This window comes from Erithacus rubecula, assembly GCF_903797595.1.
Source record: "Erithacus rubecula genome assembly, chromosome: 1".
NCBI lineage: Eukaryota > Metazoa > Chordata > Aves > Passeriformes > Muscicapidae > Erithacus > Erithacus rubecula.
Genome location: NC_136658.1, coordinates 3,561,550 through 3,578,312, shown reverse-complemented (window position 1 = coordinate 3,578,312; position 16,763 = coordinate 3,561,550). Strand labels below are relative to the sequence as shown.

General features: G+C 36.4%; 1 protein-coding gene across 1 annotated transcript in view; it reads right to left on the bottom strand.

The window, feature by feature from the left end:
- The window catches only part of EPHA6 (EPH receptor A6), a gene marked incomplete at its 5' end in the record, with an annotated part of 346,119 nt that overhangs the window by 54,122 nt on the left and 275,234 nt on the right, over positions 1-16,763 (bottom strand). The window contains 2 exons of the mRNA XM_079308574.1: positions 702-763; positions 10,457-10,579. Of these exons, the coding sequence (XP_079164700.1) occupies positions 702-763; positions 10,457-10,579 (185 nt within the window). The remainder of the gene's footprint in view (positions 1-701; positions 764-10,456; positions 10,580-16,763) is intronic.

The window sequence follows — 16,763 nt, the reverse complement described above, 5'->3', positions numbered from 1 at the left end:
AACACTTAAGATCAAAATTATTCACAAGGGGTCTTAGGTCAGTGGGTCTCTGGAGCATTTCCAGGGGTTCTGTTAAAAAGGGACTATTAAGTCTAGCTCACAGAGGGGTGTCATCTTTTCCTTTTACATTTCCTAAAATAATCAAATGCAATTTTACCAGCACATTACTGACATTTTCTGTAGCCCTTCTTTAATGTTTACTGAGGACCTTTGGGAGTTAATTAATGCCAAGATATTTCACCCATGAACCATTTTCTAATTCAATTTGTTAAATGCAAGTAGCCATAAGTATTATAAATCAATTACTGACTATATTCTACGCTTCACCAACCAAAAAAATCATAACAGAGTATTTTTGAAGGTGATTGAGAAAAATGAACCAATTCCACGAAGCCAGGCATTTATGCTTCAATTTTTCTTTTCTTTCACCAAAACACAATTTGAAATACATTTTGCTAAATACAGGAACTACTTTTGTAGAAAAAAAATCAATTATATTCTGAAGTTTAAATCTTCCCTTTTTTTCCAGCTGTGCTCTAATGTATTACTGTACCTCAGAAACATACCCTGGGGAAAAGGCTTCTATTCTTCACTAAAAATCCATGAATAACATTATGTAGAAATTAATTTGTGATAAATGATTTAAAATCTTAACCTAGAATGGTTTCTGATTCAAATGTCATCAGAAAATGGCACCTCACCCGCAGGAAGGAGTCAAGGGATCCGTTCTCCATGTATTCAACTACAATCATCACTGGTCTGCCTGCAAAACACCAAAGGGACACATTAGGATTATGGACAAATGATGGGGCTTTTACAATTCTAGCTGTTCAGGGGTTATTAACAATAGCTGAATATATAAAATATTTCCAAAACTCTAATTTATATCACAAACACAATTCATTGTGATACTCCCTAAGAATTATTTTCTATGCTTTTTTTTTTTTTTTTTTTGTTACCTCCAAACAGCAAAACTTGCTGCGCAATATTTTGGAATGTATCTGAATTAAGGCAAAACTCAATTATTCATAAGCCATGTCCAAGTAATTACAAACTGAGGGTCATAATTTTTCTGTCAAAGTGAAATATCTCAGTGACTCAGGAACATAGGAGACAGATAAAATGGGGTGTCACAAAAAAAGCTCCCCTAGATAAGCTGTGTGCATTGGGTGAGTAAAATCCAGCAAAACACTGAATTTATATGTTTGTTAATACCTAAAATATACTCAGTGTTACTCAAATCCATGTTTTGCTCAGCACAATCCCAGGGTGGCACCATATCCAAACTGAAGCAGAACAAGACAATACATTTATTTCTTGAAAGGATATCCAAATCTTAAGATACACTTTTGAAGTGTGTACTTAAACAGCAGCTCACTGCTGGTACCCTTAAAAAATAAAAATAAAATCCCTCTACAAGTGCTTGGCAGGAGAGGGGCAATCAGCTGCCAACCAGGCTGCACAGCAATTCTTACAATTATCAATATCACAAAGCAGCCATTCTATACCAAAAAATTAATGAAGAAGAAGAAAGTTACTAAGATTAGGAAGAAGGTGAAAGGTTTTAAAATGCAGGTTTTTCTTTTCCTGGGAATGTCCATCTCTTTTAGAGTGTGTGGGAGACCAGAGCTATGCCAAGTGGTGACACTGTGAGTCCTCCATTTCACTTCCTCAATTCCACACTAGCTGGGATAATATTTTTCAAGCCCTAAAGAAGAACCTTCCATCACTTTCCTTTTCTATTCTGCTCAAATTATGTTTGTGATTTTTTTGGATGAGGGGATGAGAAACAAACACAGTACTTGGGCTGATTTTTCTTGTTCCAGCATAATTACCCATTTCTGCTCAGTTTGCTTCATAGTGGAAGTGTTAATTAAACTGTCCAGAATGTACAAGAGGCCACAGCCAGGTATTTCTCCTGAGCTGTTACAGTTAACCTTCAATCTAAAAAAGTGAATGATCTTTTGTGCTTGCTCCAGCATGCTGACCCAGAATTTTGGGTTCCTGGTGATGCCCATTCACAGAATTTATTCTGGTCTTTCTGCAGTTCCTATCAATATTCCCTCATTTCCTCTAATAAAATCTGTGATTATTTCTGTATTGTTCACATCTTCAATGAATAAACACTTCATAGTGTTGTCATACATACTATATATGTTTTTGTGTGTGAAAATTCCCAGATGCCTTGATAATCTTTTTGGATAGCCCTTGGAAGTGTGAAGAATAACCATAATTCTTTTTAACCCAATGTTTAGTCTCAGCTGCTGATGTGCATCTGCCACCAAATCAATTATATTAATCTACAGCCATTGATTATACCCTGGTTTTGCATTTTAAACTTAGTAGATACATCACTTTTAAGCTCCTGGAGGAAAGAGCATTTAAAAAATTCATGTTTCCCTTAGTTCAGTTTGCTAATGATGCCTGGTTGTACAGCCCACTCTCTTTAGTTTCAAGCAAATGAATGCCCCAGATTCCCTTACCTTTATCATTTCCTTACTGTCACAGGGCTGACACCTCCACATGAAAGGAAAATCCTGCCATCTAGACAAGTAAACAAACTGCAGCCTGATGCTAGAGAATCTTACACTGTGCAAAACCCTCTCAAGCAAGTAGTAATTTCTGAATTGATGCAGACAATAGCATTTTTCAATAAATAGGGGTGTAAGGCTGGCTTTCAGATGGCATATTTGGTCAGGTAGAAGTTACCCAGAAATTTCTCTTTCTGGGTAAAGCAACAACTAAAACACCTGTGTGGAAAATTCAATTTATCAATCTGCCTGACATTTTTTAAATAAGCAGGAATGCAAAAAAAAAAAAAAAAAAAAAAAAAAAAAAAAAAAAAAAAGGCTGTCATACATTGCCAAATAATGTAAAATACAGATTAAATCTAAAATTCACATTGTATATATTTTTAGTTCTCTATTTTTTTTTCCACAACACAAGATTTTGATAGCATACAATTTAATTGAGTGCCAGAATGATGAATAAGGAGGAGAATCTGAAGTGTCATATCAATGACAAAATATTCAGCTTGTTGTCTCCTGGTGTCATTTTAAATAATGCAGCAAAGCCTCTTTTAATGAATGTTTTATGTAAGATTAATCCTCCAAAAAAGAATAGTTAGCACATGTTTTTTTTTCTACAGACTTATAATGAAATCTCTAATACCAATTATAGGGATAGATTTGTTAACATAAACACATGATACTCATTCTTTCACTTTAAACAGCACAGGCTGGCACCTGTTCCCTGGTTCATATTAGAAAATGTTGCTCCACCACTTCTGCAGATCAGAATCCACGTGGCTCAGGAAATCACCTCCCTGTCAGGCATCTTTTCATTCCAAAGCCATGCTCTGCTGTTGGCTGCCCAGGGATTTATCTCCTGCTAAAGGCAGAGATGACACAGCCCCAAACACAGAGAACTTCCAGGGAAACCCAGGGGGATGCCCAGACCTTGGGAGCAGCCTGGAGCTCACACTGCTCCATCCATTGCACATTCCCTCAAACCAGAGAGCCACTGGCCACAGCACTGCAGCTGCTTCTCTCCTGGCACCACTAAAATTGCATTTGTGGGCACCAGAAGGGAATTCATTTCAGTGAATTAAAAGGATTTTCCCACAATGCGAAACAGGTAGAGGAAAAAAGAAAGGAAACAAAAGATTATGAAAAAAAAGCAATTAAAAACAATTCTGCCACTTTGCATTTTTGGTTTTTCATTGTTAGCCCACATCAATTCACATGAAGCCAATGTGAATTTTACTGCAAACCCCCACATTTGAATTATTGACTCACATTAAGGTCCCTGACTAAGACCTGTGTCCAAGCAGCCTTAAAAAATAGAAGTTGCAGTTCCAAACTCCTTTTTGAGAGTTTACAAGCCAGAGTTTGCAAACAGGATGGGATAACATGTTTACATCCTGCTGCCACAGCAGTCACATAGATATAACCTATTTATCTTGTTGCTGGAACACTTTGGATTTTCTCATGTCCATATACCAGATATCATTAGTTAAGCTGGTTTAGTCAGGGGAAGACACTTGTGCAAAATCAATGAGGAACAATTCAAACCACATGAATGACCATAAGACACTTTTGAATAAGGTGTGGCCACAGGTCACTGCTACCTGAAGATTTATTGTATCCCCACAATCTGAAAATATTTCATAACATAAACCTGTTCTCTGAGCTGTTTTCCTGCAATTATACATAAAATGTTTTTCCACTTGCTATCCTGTGACCCACTGGGAAGAATTTATGCATGTGGGTGTGTTTTGGAAGCCAGGAGAAGTCTGTATGTATATTTATAAAATACTTTATCAAAACTTCTGTCCCTCCCCTCGTGTTGCAGGCAGCACTGCAAGTGGTTCTGGTTCCTCACATGACAAAGGCAGAATGTGCTTTGGACAACAGGAATTTGAGAAGTCCTGCTGCTCCTGCAAACCCTAATCCACATCAATCCTCCCTCGTGCCTACAGGAGATGTTCTGGAGGATTTTGAGGAAAGGAAAGTGGAACTGTGAAGAGAAAGCAGCTATGTTGTTTCCATTATTTATTTTGTGATCCTTATCTTTCCCTGAGAGAAGCAAATGGAATGCAGGATAGAGTAAAACCAGAAGAAATTGGTTTTTTTGTCACTGCTTGGGGGTTGGGTAGGTGAGAGAGAAATAACGGCTAAAATTATATTACAGAAATATAAAAACTGTGATATTTGCTTTAGCACTGAAGCAAAGAATAAGAGAAAAAAAATCATAACAGATAATGCATTCTGTTCAGATTCAGTTTAAGAGAGAGACTTTTTCCCAGTTGGATTAACCAAAACAATTCACTATAGTTATCTTATAACTGAAATTCAGCATATTTCACTTAATCTAAAGACACTTCAGCCTGAAGCTCCTCAGAGCTCATACCAATCCAGATCCTCCTGTGGAAAGAGCAAGGGATGTTCTTTGGTTCAGAATTAGAGCACAGAGTAAAGGAATTTAAACAATGTGAAATCTTGCACTGGGGGCTTCTGCACTTCATATTCAGCCTGCCATGATTCATAACAAGATTTTAGGGAACACAAGAAGCAAATGCTGCTTAATCTTTGTTGTGAATTTACCTATTATCATAGGGGCATTATATTTAGAAGCTTAAATGTAAATTTGAAAGGGCAAAATTAAAAAAAAAAGCATATGTAAGCATACATATTTACAATGAAACTTTTTTTGTGCTTTCATAAGCATAATAATGTGGTTAAGGTATTTCAGTCCTATTCTAAAATGTCATTTGTTGTTCATTTGATATTATGCCTGAGAAGTTTATAAGATTCTGACAAGACTTTAGGATATCCTTTGTGTAATTTTCCATTTACTATTTGAGCCCTTTTTCCCCATTTCCCTTTAGTCTACATAAAGATTAAACATCAGCTACCACTGAGCTATTAAAAACTCATGATCCACCACTTTTCCTTTATGAGCAAGGAATCTTTTCTCATGTGCAGAAGTGGTGGAGGTCACACATCAACATTCCTGAAAGTTCTGAAACCAACCAAGGAACCTTTGGCTGTAATGTGTGGGATACTAAATCCTAAATTAAGAAAACAAACGTCACAAGTCAGGGCTCCAACAAACACATGATGCCCTGGACATAACATTGTGATTTTTGTGATCTCCTGGGGTTCTTAATAATTTCTCTTTAGGGTTTTTACCTTCAGAACATGAAGGCATACCCTGTCAAGATTATTTCCCATACCCAGTGTTTGAGCCTGGGAATGCTACTTCAGCAAGTTGAATTTGGTAAAGGCTTCCTACCTAAAACAGACCAAACCTATTTAAACATTATTCAAGTTTCTCCTGCCTCCCATCTCACAAAAGTGAACCAGTTCTGATTATGCTTTATGTTTTACCACTGGTAAAAAAGGGAGTTCAGTTTTCCCTTAATCTTGAAACAAAGAAAACCTGTGTGCATCTCATTTACAAATATACTTCTGTGTATATCTGTCCTGCTCTCCTCTTTTTATCTTTCTGCTTCTGTTAGTAAGCAACAGCAACTTGCTTCAGCTAACATGCTTGTAATAATAAATTTCCACATTTTCTGTAGTCAGATTTAAAAATATGCAATAGTAGTGTGTAGTATGTAAAAATGTGCCAATACTTTTCTCTGAACTTCTAGGATTTAAATGTTTGGAATTGTTTACCATGACCACCTGAGCATGAAATGAGAGATTTAGCAAGGGCAAAGAATGAAAACCTCGTTTTATCATGTCCTACACTCAGAGATTAATCCTAGTTTTACAGTTCAATCTTAACCCTAAATGATCATCACAAAATATGTTTCTTTCAGTATTAATGCTACTTGCTGTTCATCCTTATTCTGGTTCTGAAGTACTCCCTGCTAATGGAAAAGTCCATCTACATTTGAACTTCTCAGAAAATAATGCCATTATGTATTAGTTACAGGGTTTATAAGGTGAACATTCCAGTGGAAGAGCACTGAGACTGGAAGGAATAAACTGGAAGAGCCATTTGGCTCAGGTATCCCAGGAAATGCACATGCAATAGAATAATCAATTTGTTAGTCACTGGGAATGGATTAGCAATTTTCATTTAACAAATATAGAAGTATAGGTGCTGGAATTCAGAGTGAAGAAAAATGCATTACTGGGGGGAAAAAAAAGTTACTTTTCTCATTATTGAAGTACTATAATCATAGTTGAATTCACTATGTACAATTGCTCCTTGATGGTTCTTGTTGAGTAATTTTGTTCAATAAGGGTCTGTCAATACAATTTGCTTTCAAATGTCAGTTTATACAATATCAAGAATAATGGGCTCACTCAGGTGCACTTGGAAATTGTAATAAAATATTAATTTTGGGCAAAAGAAAACTGATAATCATCTAGTTTAGCAATCTACAATTATGCCTGAGTTTTTTGAGGAGCTCTGTTGAATAAATGTGAACATTGTAATATCCTCTTCAGGATGTAGAATGTGCTTTTTGCAGAAAACAGAAGTGAGCAAACCATCCTGTATCACTTGCAATTTTTGCAAAGTAAATGCATACTCAATTTCTTACATGCAATATATTTTTTGAGGTTCACAAAGGTGAGTTGTTTCATCAAGCCAAATTGTTTCTGTTTTTCCTACAATGTCAAGGAGCTGCATAGTTGGCTCTGGCAAATGAAGTGGCAGGAAATAACTGATGGTCCCATTTCATTAAAAAAGTCACATCAGGATACTGAGAGTTTCCCCCAAAGTGGAGCAAATAACAGGAGGGTGTTGAGTTTGGAAGAGCTGGAATGGGAAGAGAGAGATACAGCTCTGGCAATTTATAATTTGGGTTTTCACAATGTGTGTGTGTCATGAAGGAAGTTTCCATAGTTTGTGCCAGTGTCAGTATGATGAGGAGTGTAAATGCTAAGTGGTGTAAGAATTCTGTTTAATATATGCAAGGCTATCACTTGAGAAAAAGTACTTATTGCTCACATGAATCCATCTGTCACTGCAGAGCTACATCAGCTAAGTCATGTCAATTTGTACTGCTAACAGGTGCAATAACAAGGAATGAAGTAATTTGTGGCATAAGCGATAGCTAAATAAAAAAGAAGGTATTGTCTGCAAATGGGGTTGTTTTGCAAGAATCCAGGATAAATTTTGCAGGTCTGTTTACAGTTTTGCTTCAGGTGAAACTGCTGTACAACACTGACAGACTTTTGATGTAACTATCAAATATAAGCACTATTGCATTAAAAGTTATGTCTAGGCTTAAGAAACACCTACATTTGAGACAATCTATTTATGCAGAAAGATGTAATGCCTAATCCCAGCAGCATAAATTCATCTTTAAGTTGGCTAAATGAGGATATATTTCACATAAGAGAATCTCTGCACAGAGTAAAAGCTGAATTACCCAAAATTGAACATCAGTTGTCAATGCAATGATAAAAGAAACACACTCCTCTCAACCACTGAGATTAAAGTAGAAAGGGAAAAAAGGAAAGCAACAGCTGCATGGCCCTGCCAAACTGTTTTCCAGACACTTATTTATAGCAGGCTTTCTAGTTATTTCTGTGTTTCATTAAAACATCTATGGCAAATTTTGTAGAAAAAATATCTAAAAGCATTTTGTCTTTAGTGAGTGCATTTTCTGAGTATTTGGAAGGGAATCTGCCACTTAGCTTGAGTTAAAGGTTTTGGTAAATAAAAAGCATCTCATTATCTTTGTTCCCACTGACCCTAATAGCAGAACAATGCTGGCATTGTCTCCCATGTAGTTAAATTAATTGAAATCTTACCCATGACCAATTTGTGAGACAATTAGGTTAGAATTCTGCAGTTATTAAATGTTAAGTAGCTCTGTTAGGCTTATGAGAGCTACTGTCCAACCCAAGCCCAAACATCTCCACTGAACATGCACAGCAAGAGAGTCAGTTCTGAGTCTCTGACATCCCAGAGCAGCACTACCTTGTCAAGATTTGTTTTCATATTTTGTTTAGTTTTTTTTTTAAAAATTTTTTTTTTAAAGTAAAGCAAAGCTCCTTTTAGCAGTTTAGAAATGGAAAGTGCTCATCTCTGATACAAAAAGAGGCAATTCAGAATTTGTAGCATGCTTAATATAAATGCAAATACAATGAAGTAAAAGAGTTAAATAACAGCACTACAGGTAAGATTGTTGAGCTACAACTATTAGCAGAAATTTCTGACCTGCACTTCAGAGCTTCATGCCTGACCCCCCATATGTATTTCTTCTCAAAGGAACACATCTCATCCATTGATTAATCACAGTTCTTCATTACCTTTCAACCACCTGAAAATCTTCCCTTTCTCTGGGGTTGCTGCTTTGCTCACTTTTTTAGTTGGTTTGACATGATGAAACATTTATCTCCATTAACTTGTGAGGATATCTGTTACACATCGTGAGGTTGCATTTCCATTTTTTCCCTATTTTCAATGTCTCATCAGATTGATTTTGAACTAATAGTAAAAAACATTTAATAGAAAGGAATTATGAATGAGTTTCATTTAAAAAACTATGTTTAAGAGTTTTAAGTCCATAAGATCAACAGCTTTACAAGCACTAAGAAAACAACAGTCCTGATGATCTTTCAAAATTAACTTGTAGGTATAGTGGTAGTGGAGAAGCCAGTTCATGAATTTGAGGCCATTTGTAATTTATTAGAATCAGTGGGATGCTCTATATAACACTGTGTTCAAAACAGAATTTTATGGGTATTTCCTGCAGTATTTCCTCTTCAATAGTTTAGTTACATGTACCTCATTGTGATGCTGACTGTCACAATACCTAAGGGTTATTAAACACTCTGAGATATCCCATGGGGAAAAAATACAGAAAGTATTTCACAAACTGTCAACAAAAGAAACCCAAATAGTCATAAGAAAAGAGATCAAAGCTGCTGAGATGTTTCTATTCAAAGAAAGCAAATTAAGAAATAATAGCACTTGAAATAAAAAGAGAAGTAAGAATCATCTGGAAATTAGAATTACAGCAGTAGATAAAATGGGGCACAGAGAAGTACAATAGTTTCTTTTGTATAGCAAGTCAATAACGTTATGCAATTTTCCAATTTTCTCCCTCTTTTTACCAGAAGAGATTTTTTTTTTCTTTTACTTCAGGAAAAACTTTTAAGTAACACTACAGATAACACAGGATGTCAAGAAATGATACTAGCCTGACATCAGCCCATGCACAGATCCATTTTTACACTGAAATATGTAGTTTGGAAAGGAACTTTGATTCAGTTTTAACTATAGTTATATGTATTTACTCTTCATTTATCACTTTTGATGGAAGATGGTGTTTAATGGCTCCAGGAGAGAATGGATAACAGAAGCAGCCTGTCTTGGAAACAATGCCTCTAACCTGACCTCACTCATTTAAAGAGAAATACAGCAGTTGAAATCATGGTAAAAGTTATTTAAAAAAAAAAAAAAAAAAAAGCTGTTTTCATGAGATAAAACTTGCAGCTATCAAAGCACACAAAAGTTTCAAACACCAAATTAATACATACTTTAGTTCTCCCTTTCCAAATTTCTTTTGCTTCCGTGTTGTAGCAAGGGAATATAAATTTTTAGGGAAGAGTCAGAGAGTCACACAAATTCTGAGATTTTACAGTGGCATGTTTAAAGTTCTTCTTTGGTGCACATGGACATTTCAGGAAATGGGTGATTAGAGGATTCCAGGCTTTCTATTCCAATATTGAGGTTGGCCACTTACCTGCAGACTAATTTCTCAGGAATTTTCCATCACACTAACTCAGGAAAATGGTTCATTCCCATTCCCCAGAATTTACTGTCTTTTCCATTTCCTTTTGGTTTGACTTTTTATTGAAAAGGACATCTGATCTCCCTGTCTAATACCAAATTTTATTTCTCTGAGACGAATGGAGAGATGGGGCAGAGAGTGAAGAAAAATAAAAACAACTGAGGAGTGGGAACAGGCTGGAATACCTACCAGAGGAAATGCTGGGGGGTAAAGATCCACCCCCTGCCACTGGATGTGAGGCCAGGATGCCATTTAAAAATCCTGCCCTCAGGAACCTCGAGAGAGACTTCACCCCAATGGTCGGAAAGGATCCTTTCAAAGAAATAAAAATGATCATTAATCAAATGACTTGTTCACTGGCTGGCAAAAGAAGTTGACTGTTTAAAGAACAACCAAATCTCTGCAAAGTTAACAGTGGTTTTATGAGAACAGATCTCATGAAAAGCAGCTAAAAGCCTTTGTTTGCTTTTTAACCAAGTCATACAATACACAGATTTAACCAGGAAAAGATTTTCTGCATCGTTTGCAAATGGAGAATTCCAGCTCTTCTAGGAGCAATAGAAAAATTTGGTTTTTCAACAGCAAATTGCACCTGTGGGATATCATAATGCATTCCAAATGACTCCACCATAGAGTCATGTTACAATTTTATGTTGGATCAGTAGAGGTGAGGATATACCAGCAAAGCTGTTTTACACCAGTGCTTCAAAGCCACCTGACAAAAGTCACATCAGGCAAGGGGCAAAGGGGAACTAGAATTTGCAGCTAAAATCCTGAATTCTGTGTCAAGGCAGCTCCATCAGTCAGAGCTCGTCACACTTCCCAGTACCTTTCAATATATTGATACAGGCAAAAACCAGGAGAAAGCATGATCCCTAAAGATTTATAACTTTCTCATTAATTTTTCATATAATTGTAACTTTTTGATTTTAGGCAACATGGATATGGACTTTTTCTGCTTTGCTTTCACCAGAAGCTCAACACATTTTATGCTTCCAATATAACAAACTGTACATTCTTCTCATGGCCTACATGTAGGGTTTTATTCCTGGAAACAATAATTATCTCATCCACCTCTTTTAAAACAAATATTTGTGACATATCTACTGCAGTGGTGACAAATGAAGATGCCTTAGCATTTGATTCACTGTTTCAGCTGTCAGCATTTGAGCAGAGATTTGCAGATATCATTTCAACTTCCTCATGTGAATGCTCAGTGAGTGCCAGCATCAAAGATGGATCTGAAATGACAGCTCTGCACATCTCACTTAAAAGCACAGGGTCAGGATTCCCCTCACCTGGCAATAAATCCAAACTGACAATCAGAATAATTTGTTAAACATGCTGCAGTCTGTGGAAAAAGAATTAATTTAATTGGTGATCTAGATGCAGTGCTTTCATATCTGATGGCTAAAGGTAAGTTTTCCCTCTGGATACTCAAGAGAAGTCTTTGGCATTCCTATAAAAGTGTTTCCAAATTCCATGGCTTTCACTTCAAAATATTTGAAGAAGTGATCCTGGAGACAGAATACAATGCACAGAAATTCAATTTTAAAATGGAAATTGTTCCATTAACTCCAAGATGTTTGGTACTAAACAGCATCTTACAACATAAAGGCTAAATAATGAACATATGAAGATTTCCCAAATAGAACATTGCTCCTCTGTTTCAAAATATGAATTATACCAACCATAAAGTACAGCCACTGAGTCACACCATATGTACAGACCTTCAGAAAAGCCAAACAGCTTCAGCTCTACAATTGACATTTTTCTCTACTCAAATGCTGTTAAATGGCAAATAACTCGTTTCCTAACAGACTTACAATAAGTTAGTTACAGAAAGTAATGAATTTATTTCACTTATTGTACATATTCAGAAATAGAAAAAACAAGGAGCAGTGAATTTTAGAGCAAGTAAATCTGTGAATACTAAGAACTAGAGGGCTAAAATAATTGAGGTTTTAAAAGCAGCAAATAACCAAAAGAATACATATAAATAACAATTTTCTCTCACACTCAAAATCAGGGTTCAGTTTCTGAAGTGTAAATGGTTTGTGTCATTTGAGATGCTTTAAAATATCTGAGACATTCCCAGCTGAGTGGCAGACATGACATGATCAGCAGGAGATTTGCACTCTGAGAGTGGCAGCAAAGGCAAAGCAACAGCTGGATATTTAAGAAGAGGCACTGAGTGTCATTTTAGGCAACTGAATCTCATCCAGTCTCCTGGAAATGTCTCTGACTAAGCAGAATTCAGAGTTATAAGACTTCATTCAGTCTCTTCTAGAAATCCAGCTTCTGAAAAGGACAAGGTTGGTAACATTCAGCCCTGCCCAGTACCCATCAACAAAAAAATGCAAATGAGAGATTAAAAGTTCATCCATGTGAACACTCTGTCACCTTAACGTGGGAAACCACACTGGTTACAGTATTCATTGGAAAAATGTCTTGAAACTGTAGAAATACATGGCAGACTCAGAATAGCTGACAGTCCATGAAGCATCCACCACTTTCTGAGCCCTGTGATACCAGTTTGTAACTCAGTGCAAATTCTTCTGTTTCACAATAATTACAGCTAAGTGCCTGAGCTCAGAGGCAGGGGGGGGAGTGCTGAATCAATTAGCCTGCTTTCCACCTTCTGCTGCTGTTCCTGGGGGAATATCATCCCACAAATTGTGGAATTTGATAGGGAAGTCACTGGTACAGCATCCTAAACTGGCATGGGTTTAGTGGGATATTATCCCACTGGGCAGAAGGGCAGGAGAAGGTGGCTGGGCAGAGGAAATCCATTTGCTTAGTTCATCTCCAGAGCACAGAGATTAATTCACACCCATTTACTGGCACTGCAGGGTCACAGCATGGCCAGAGGAACAGCCACTGCTCCCAGCCCACATCCCATGGCCTTGCACCAGCAACAAAACTCTGCCCTGTTCTTTGTCTTGCCTGGCTTTCCTTATTTATTCAATGTTTTCTGCAGGTGGAACTCACCTTCCCATGTGCTGTGTACTGAGCATCTAACAGCTACAAATTCAAAAGCAGCTCTTTGGGCCACTTAATTTAACAAACTGGATTGAGAAGTTCTAGAGAGGTCACAGTTGCTTTCTTCAATGTGTTTTACAAGTACCATCTCCTTATTGGCACTAGCAAAAGACTTTAGTCTGTTGCTCCTTTCCCACAGAATTGGTTTGAAAAAAAAAAAGGAAAAATGCATGGGTGGTGTATTTAATGTAAAAATTCCCATTGCTATTTGTTTCTATATAGTCAGATGTCTTGATGCTTTCCATGAAGGGATTGTTAAAACCCAGCTAAGACAAAGTTCTCAGGAGCTCTGCAGATGAAGGCTCTGGGGAGGTGAGGGATGTAAGGAGATTTTGCATTCAGTTTGGCAGGAGGCAAGTGGCTGTTTTCACTCCAAACTGCATCTTCATGCAGGCTGGGCTGAACATTTAGTAACAAAATACTGGAGGACAGACTGCAGAAAGTTTTCCTGGGGAATTATCCAATTTTATTACTTAATGTCTGAGAGAAGGTTGATTTCTGTTATGAGCACTTCCCATTCTAAAATAAAACCTGTTTTTTATTGTTTCTTATGTTTCTTTGGGAAAGTTAGAAGAATTGGAGCATTTTTTTCCAAAATTATTTGAACTATATCCATTATGGAAACTACTGAAAACCAGCTGACTTTTCCCTCACATGATTTTATTGATTTATCCTTCCTAGACCACCAGGAATGGCACATTACTTCATAATCTTTTATGAGGGAACATATGGAAGGTTTTTATAAGAAATGGCTTTATAAAACTTTGAAATTATGATGTCAGATTACAATTTTTAGAGCACTCAAAAGGCTTGACTTGCAATGGAGAAAAAAATCAGAAGCAGGGAAAAAATTTACCCTGATGAATTTGTTGAATCATGTTTTCAGTACATTTAGAGGACATAAACTTTTATCAATGCAATAATCTGGAGATTTAGAATATGCTCTTCATTTATTTTAAAGATTTGTTTTTATGAAAGCAAAGGCTGATAGTGTCCCTAAATTCTTACATGAATAATTCACGTCTTAGAAAAATGTGATTTTTAAGACCACTAAATAGTATTTCTCAATAGACATCATGAAATCTTAGAATGTAACAAAAATTGACAAAAACTACTGTGCTTAACCCCTGCTGAAATCACAGATCACAGAATGGCTGAGGCTGGAAAGAACCTCTGGAGGCCACCAAGCCCAAATGAATCATGTGAGGATCTCCATTACCTTGCAAATGACACAGTGAAACTCCTGAAGGCTGAATTCTGCTCTAGGGTACCTGAGCCACTAAAACCAAACCTGCATTGTGCTATGCAGAGGGAAATTTATACTCTTATGGTCAACAGCAGATTTTCAAAGGGCTGGTCCCATTTTATTTCCCCAGATTGTAGTTGACATTATATACAAATAATTGTGTCACCCCTCAATGAATTTTGAAGAACTCATAGAGTTCTTTTAATGCCTTTTCTTGATGTCTGGATTATTTGTTTCCATGCTTTTTGGCTTTACTCTTCAGTTAGATTTTTAACTCTGAATTTCCTGCAGTTTACTGGTTTGGAAACGAAGCATTCCTATGCTTTGCCTTCATTTCTGGGGAATAGACCCTTCTAGTCCAGCTCTTTAGGAACATATTAAATTCTGCTTTTCTATATAAAATTCTCTAATTTCTGCTCCAGATTTAAATTTACAGGGTGTGTGTGGAAACATGAAGACAAACACTGGGCAGGGCAAAGCTGATCTCCATCCCTGATAAGTTTAACCTTGAGATCCTTGTGAAAGACAAAACTTCCCTACAAACCTGCACTCTCATTTCTTGACTGGCAGATGGGAATAAATCCAGAGGTAGGAATATTTACACAGAATGAGACTATTTTAGAAAACCCCAATTATAACAACTTCTGGCTTTACTTATGACTTCTCTGGGACAAAAAGCAAATGCTGAAAGAAGCTTACAGTTCCTAAGGAGGAACTGATGTAAGTAACAGAATATTTGGGGAGAATATTAACATCTAATTTAATTTCCCTTGCTGCTTCTAGACAAACAGATGATTTCAGGGGAAAAAATGAGGGAATTGCTTGAAAAGAGTTCTACAAACACTACAGGCATTTATTTTGTGATGTGTTAAATGTCAATGCACACTGAAGTTCTGGTTGCTGGGAAGATTGGTGTGACAACATTAATATGATTAAGGCTTTTAACAGCAATAACAACTGCTGTGTGGAATTATCTTTGTAGTCCAAATGGAATAGAAATAGAAATACTGAGCTTCTATGGGATAAAACTGTATATGCTTAAGAAGTCTACGAAATAATTATTTTTTAGTCCCTGCTTAACTGAAAATAGCTTTAGCACAATGCTAAATAAGAACTTGAAATCTTGTATGATACCCAGGACACTGCTACAAGCACTGTGCTGTACATTTGGATTTCATTATCATGCATTCATTATTAGATGGAAATACTTTAAAATTTCAGTTTCCATTATAGAAGAAAACAAAGTCTGCAGTATCAGTTGAAACCTTTGTGATTAATTTGTAATTAATGATACATCATTATTTCAGAGAATTATGGATCCATTAATAATTAGCTGAATTATCTTTTCATCACCCACTTTTTGTTATTTTGAAAGGAAAAAAATCTAAGCATTCCTATTTGGAATTCTTTTTCCTTTAAGACTGGAAATTCCCATGTGAAATTTTGATGGGGTAAATGGGATGGTTATGAAGTTCCAGGGCCTTTTAAATTTTCAGCTGCCCATTTTCATGGTATTTCCATAAAAACAGAGATTTAGTTTTAATTTTGTACTTCATGCTTAGAAATTGCAGTAAGTTTTAATTTAATGAGCAAAATAGCTTTTCATGGGTGACATCTGAAGAGGAATGTGTTCGTGCAGCCTGATGTGCATTCTGCAGCTAAACTCTGATTTTCTCTTTTTTTTTAGCCTTGTTACCCTGTTACAGTATGAACCAGGGGTAAGAGACAGACACTCCCCACTTTTACACAATAATGAGTATCACTGAAAAAGCCTCACTTTGTTTAGTGGAAAAAACCCCTTGGGGCTGAGTGATTTTCTGTTAAAAAAAATGTATGGTATAAATTGAAGATTCCTTTCACTATTTCACATTCATACAATTCACAATTCCCTGTGCAGAAAAATCAAAGAAATTAAACCCACAGGTTTGATCTCCTTCCCTGTAACAAACACCAAGTGACTCCCTCAAATAAAAGATGCCAGGATTGGAAGTGAAAAGATCACAGTTATTACCAGAATTGTGACTTGGAATGAACTCTGATTAGAAGTGGATTAAATGCTGGTTTAGATTTACAAATCTGTAAATTAGACAGAAAATCCTCTTTGCCTCTGCTCAGTGAAGGTGTCCCAGGCCACACCAAGAGAGGCTTAGGAAAATGGACAGGAATTCTCCTTTCTTTTTTGAAAATACTGCTGACCAAAAATAATTA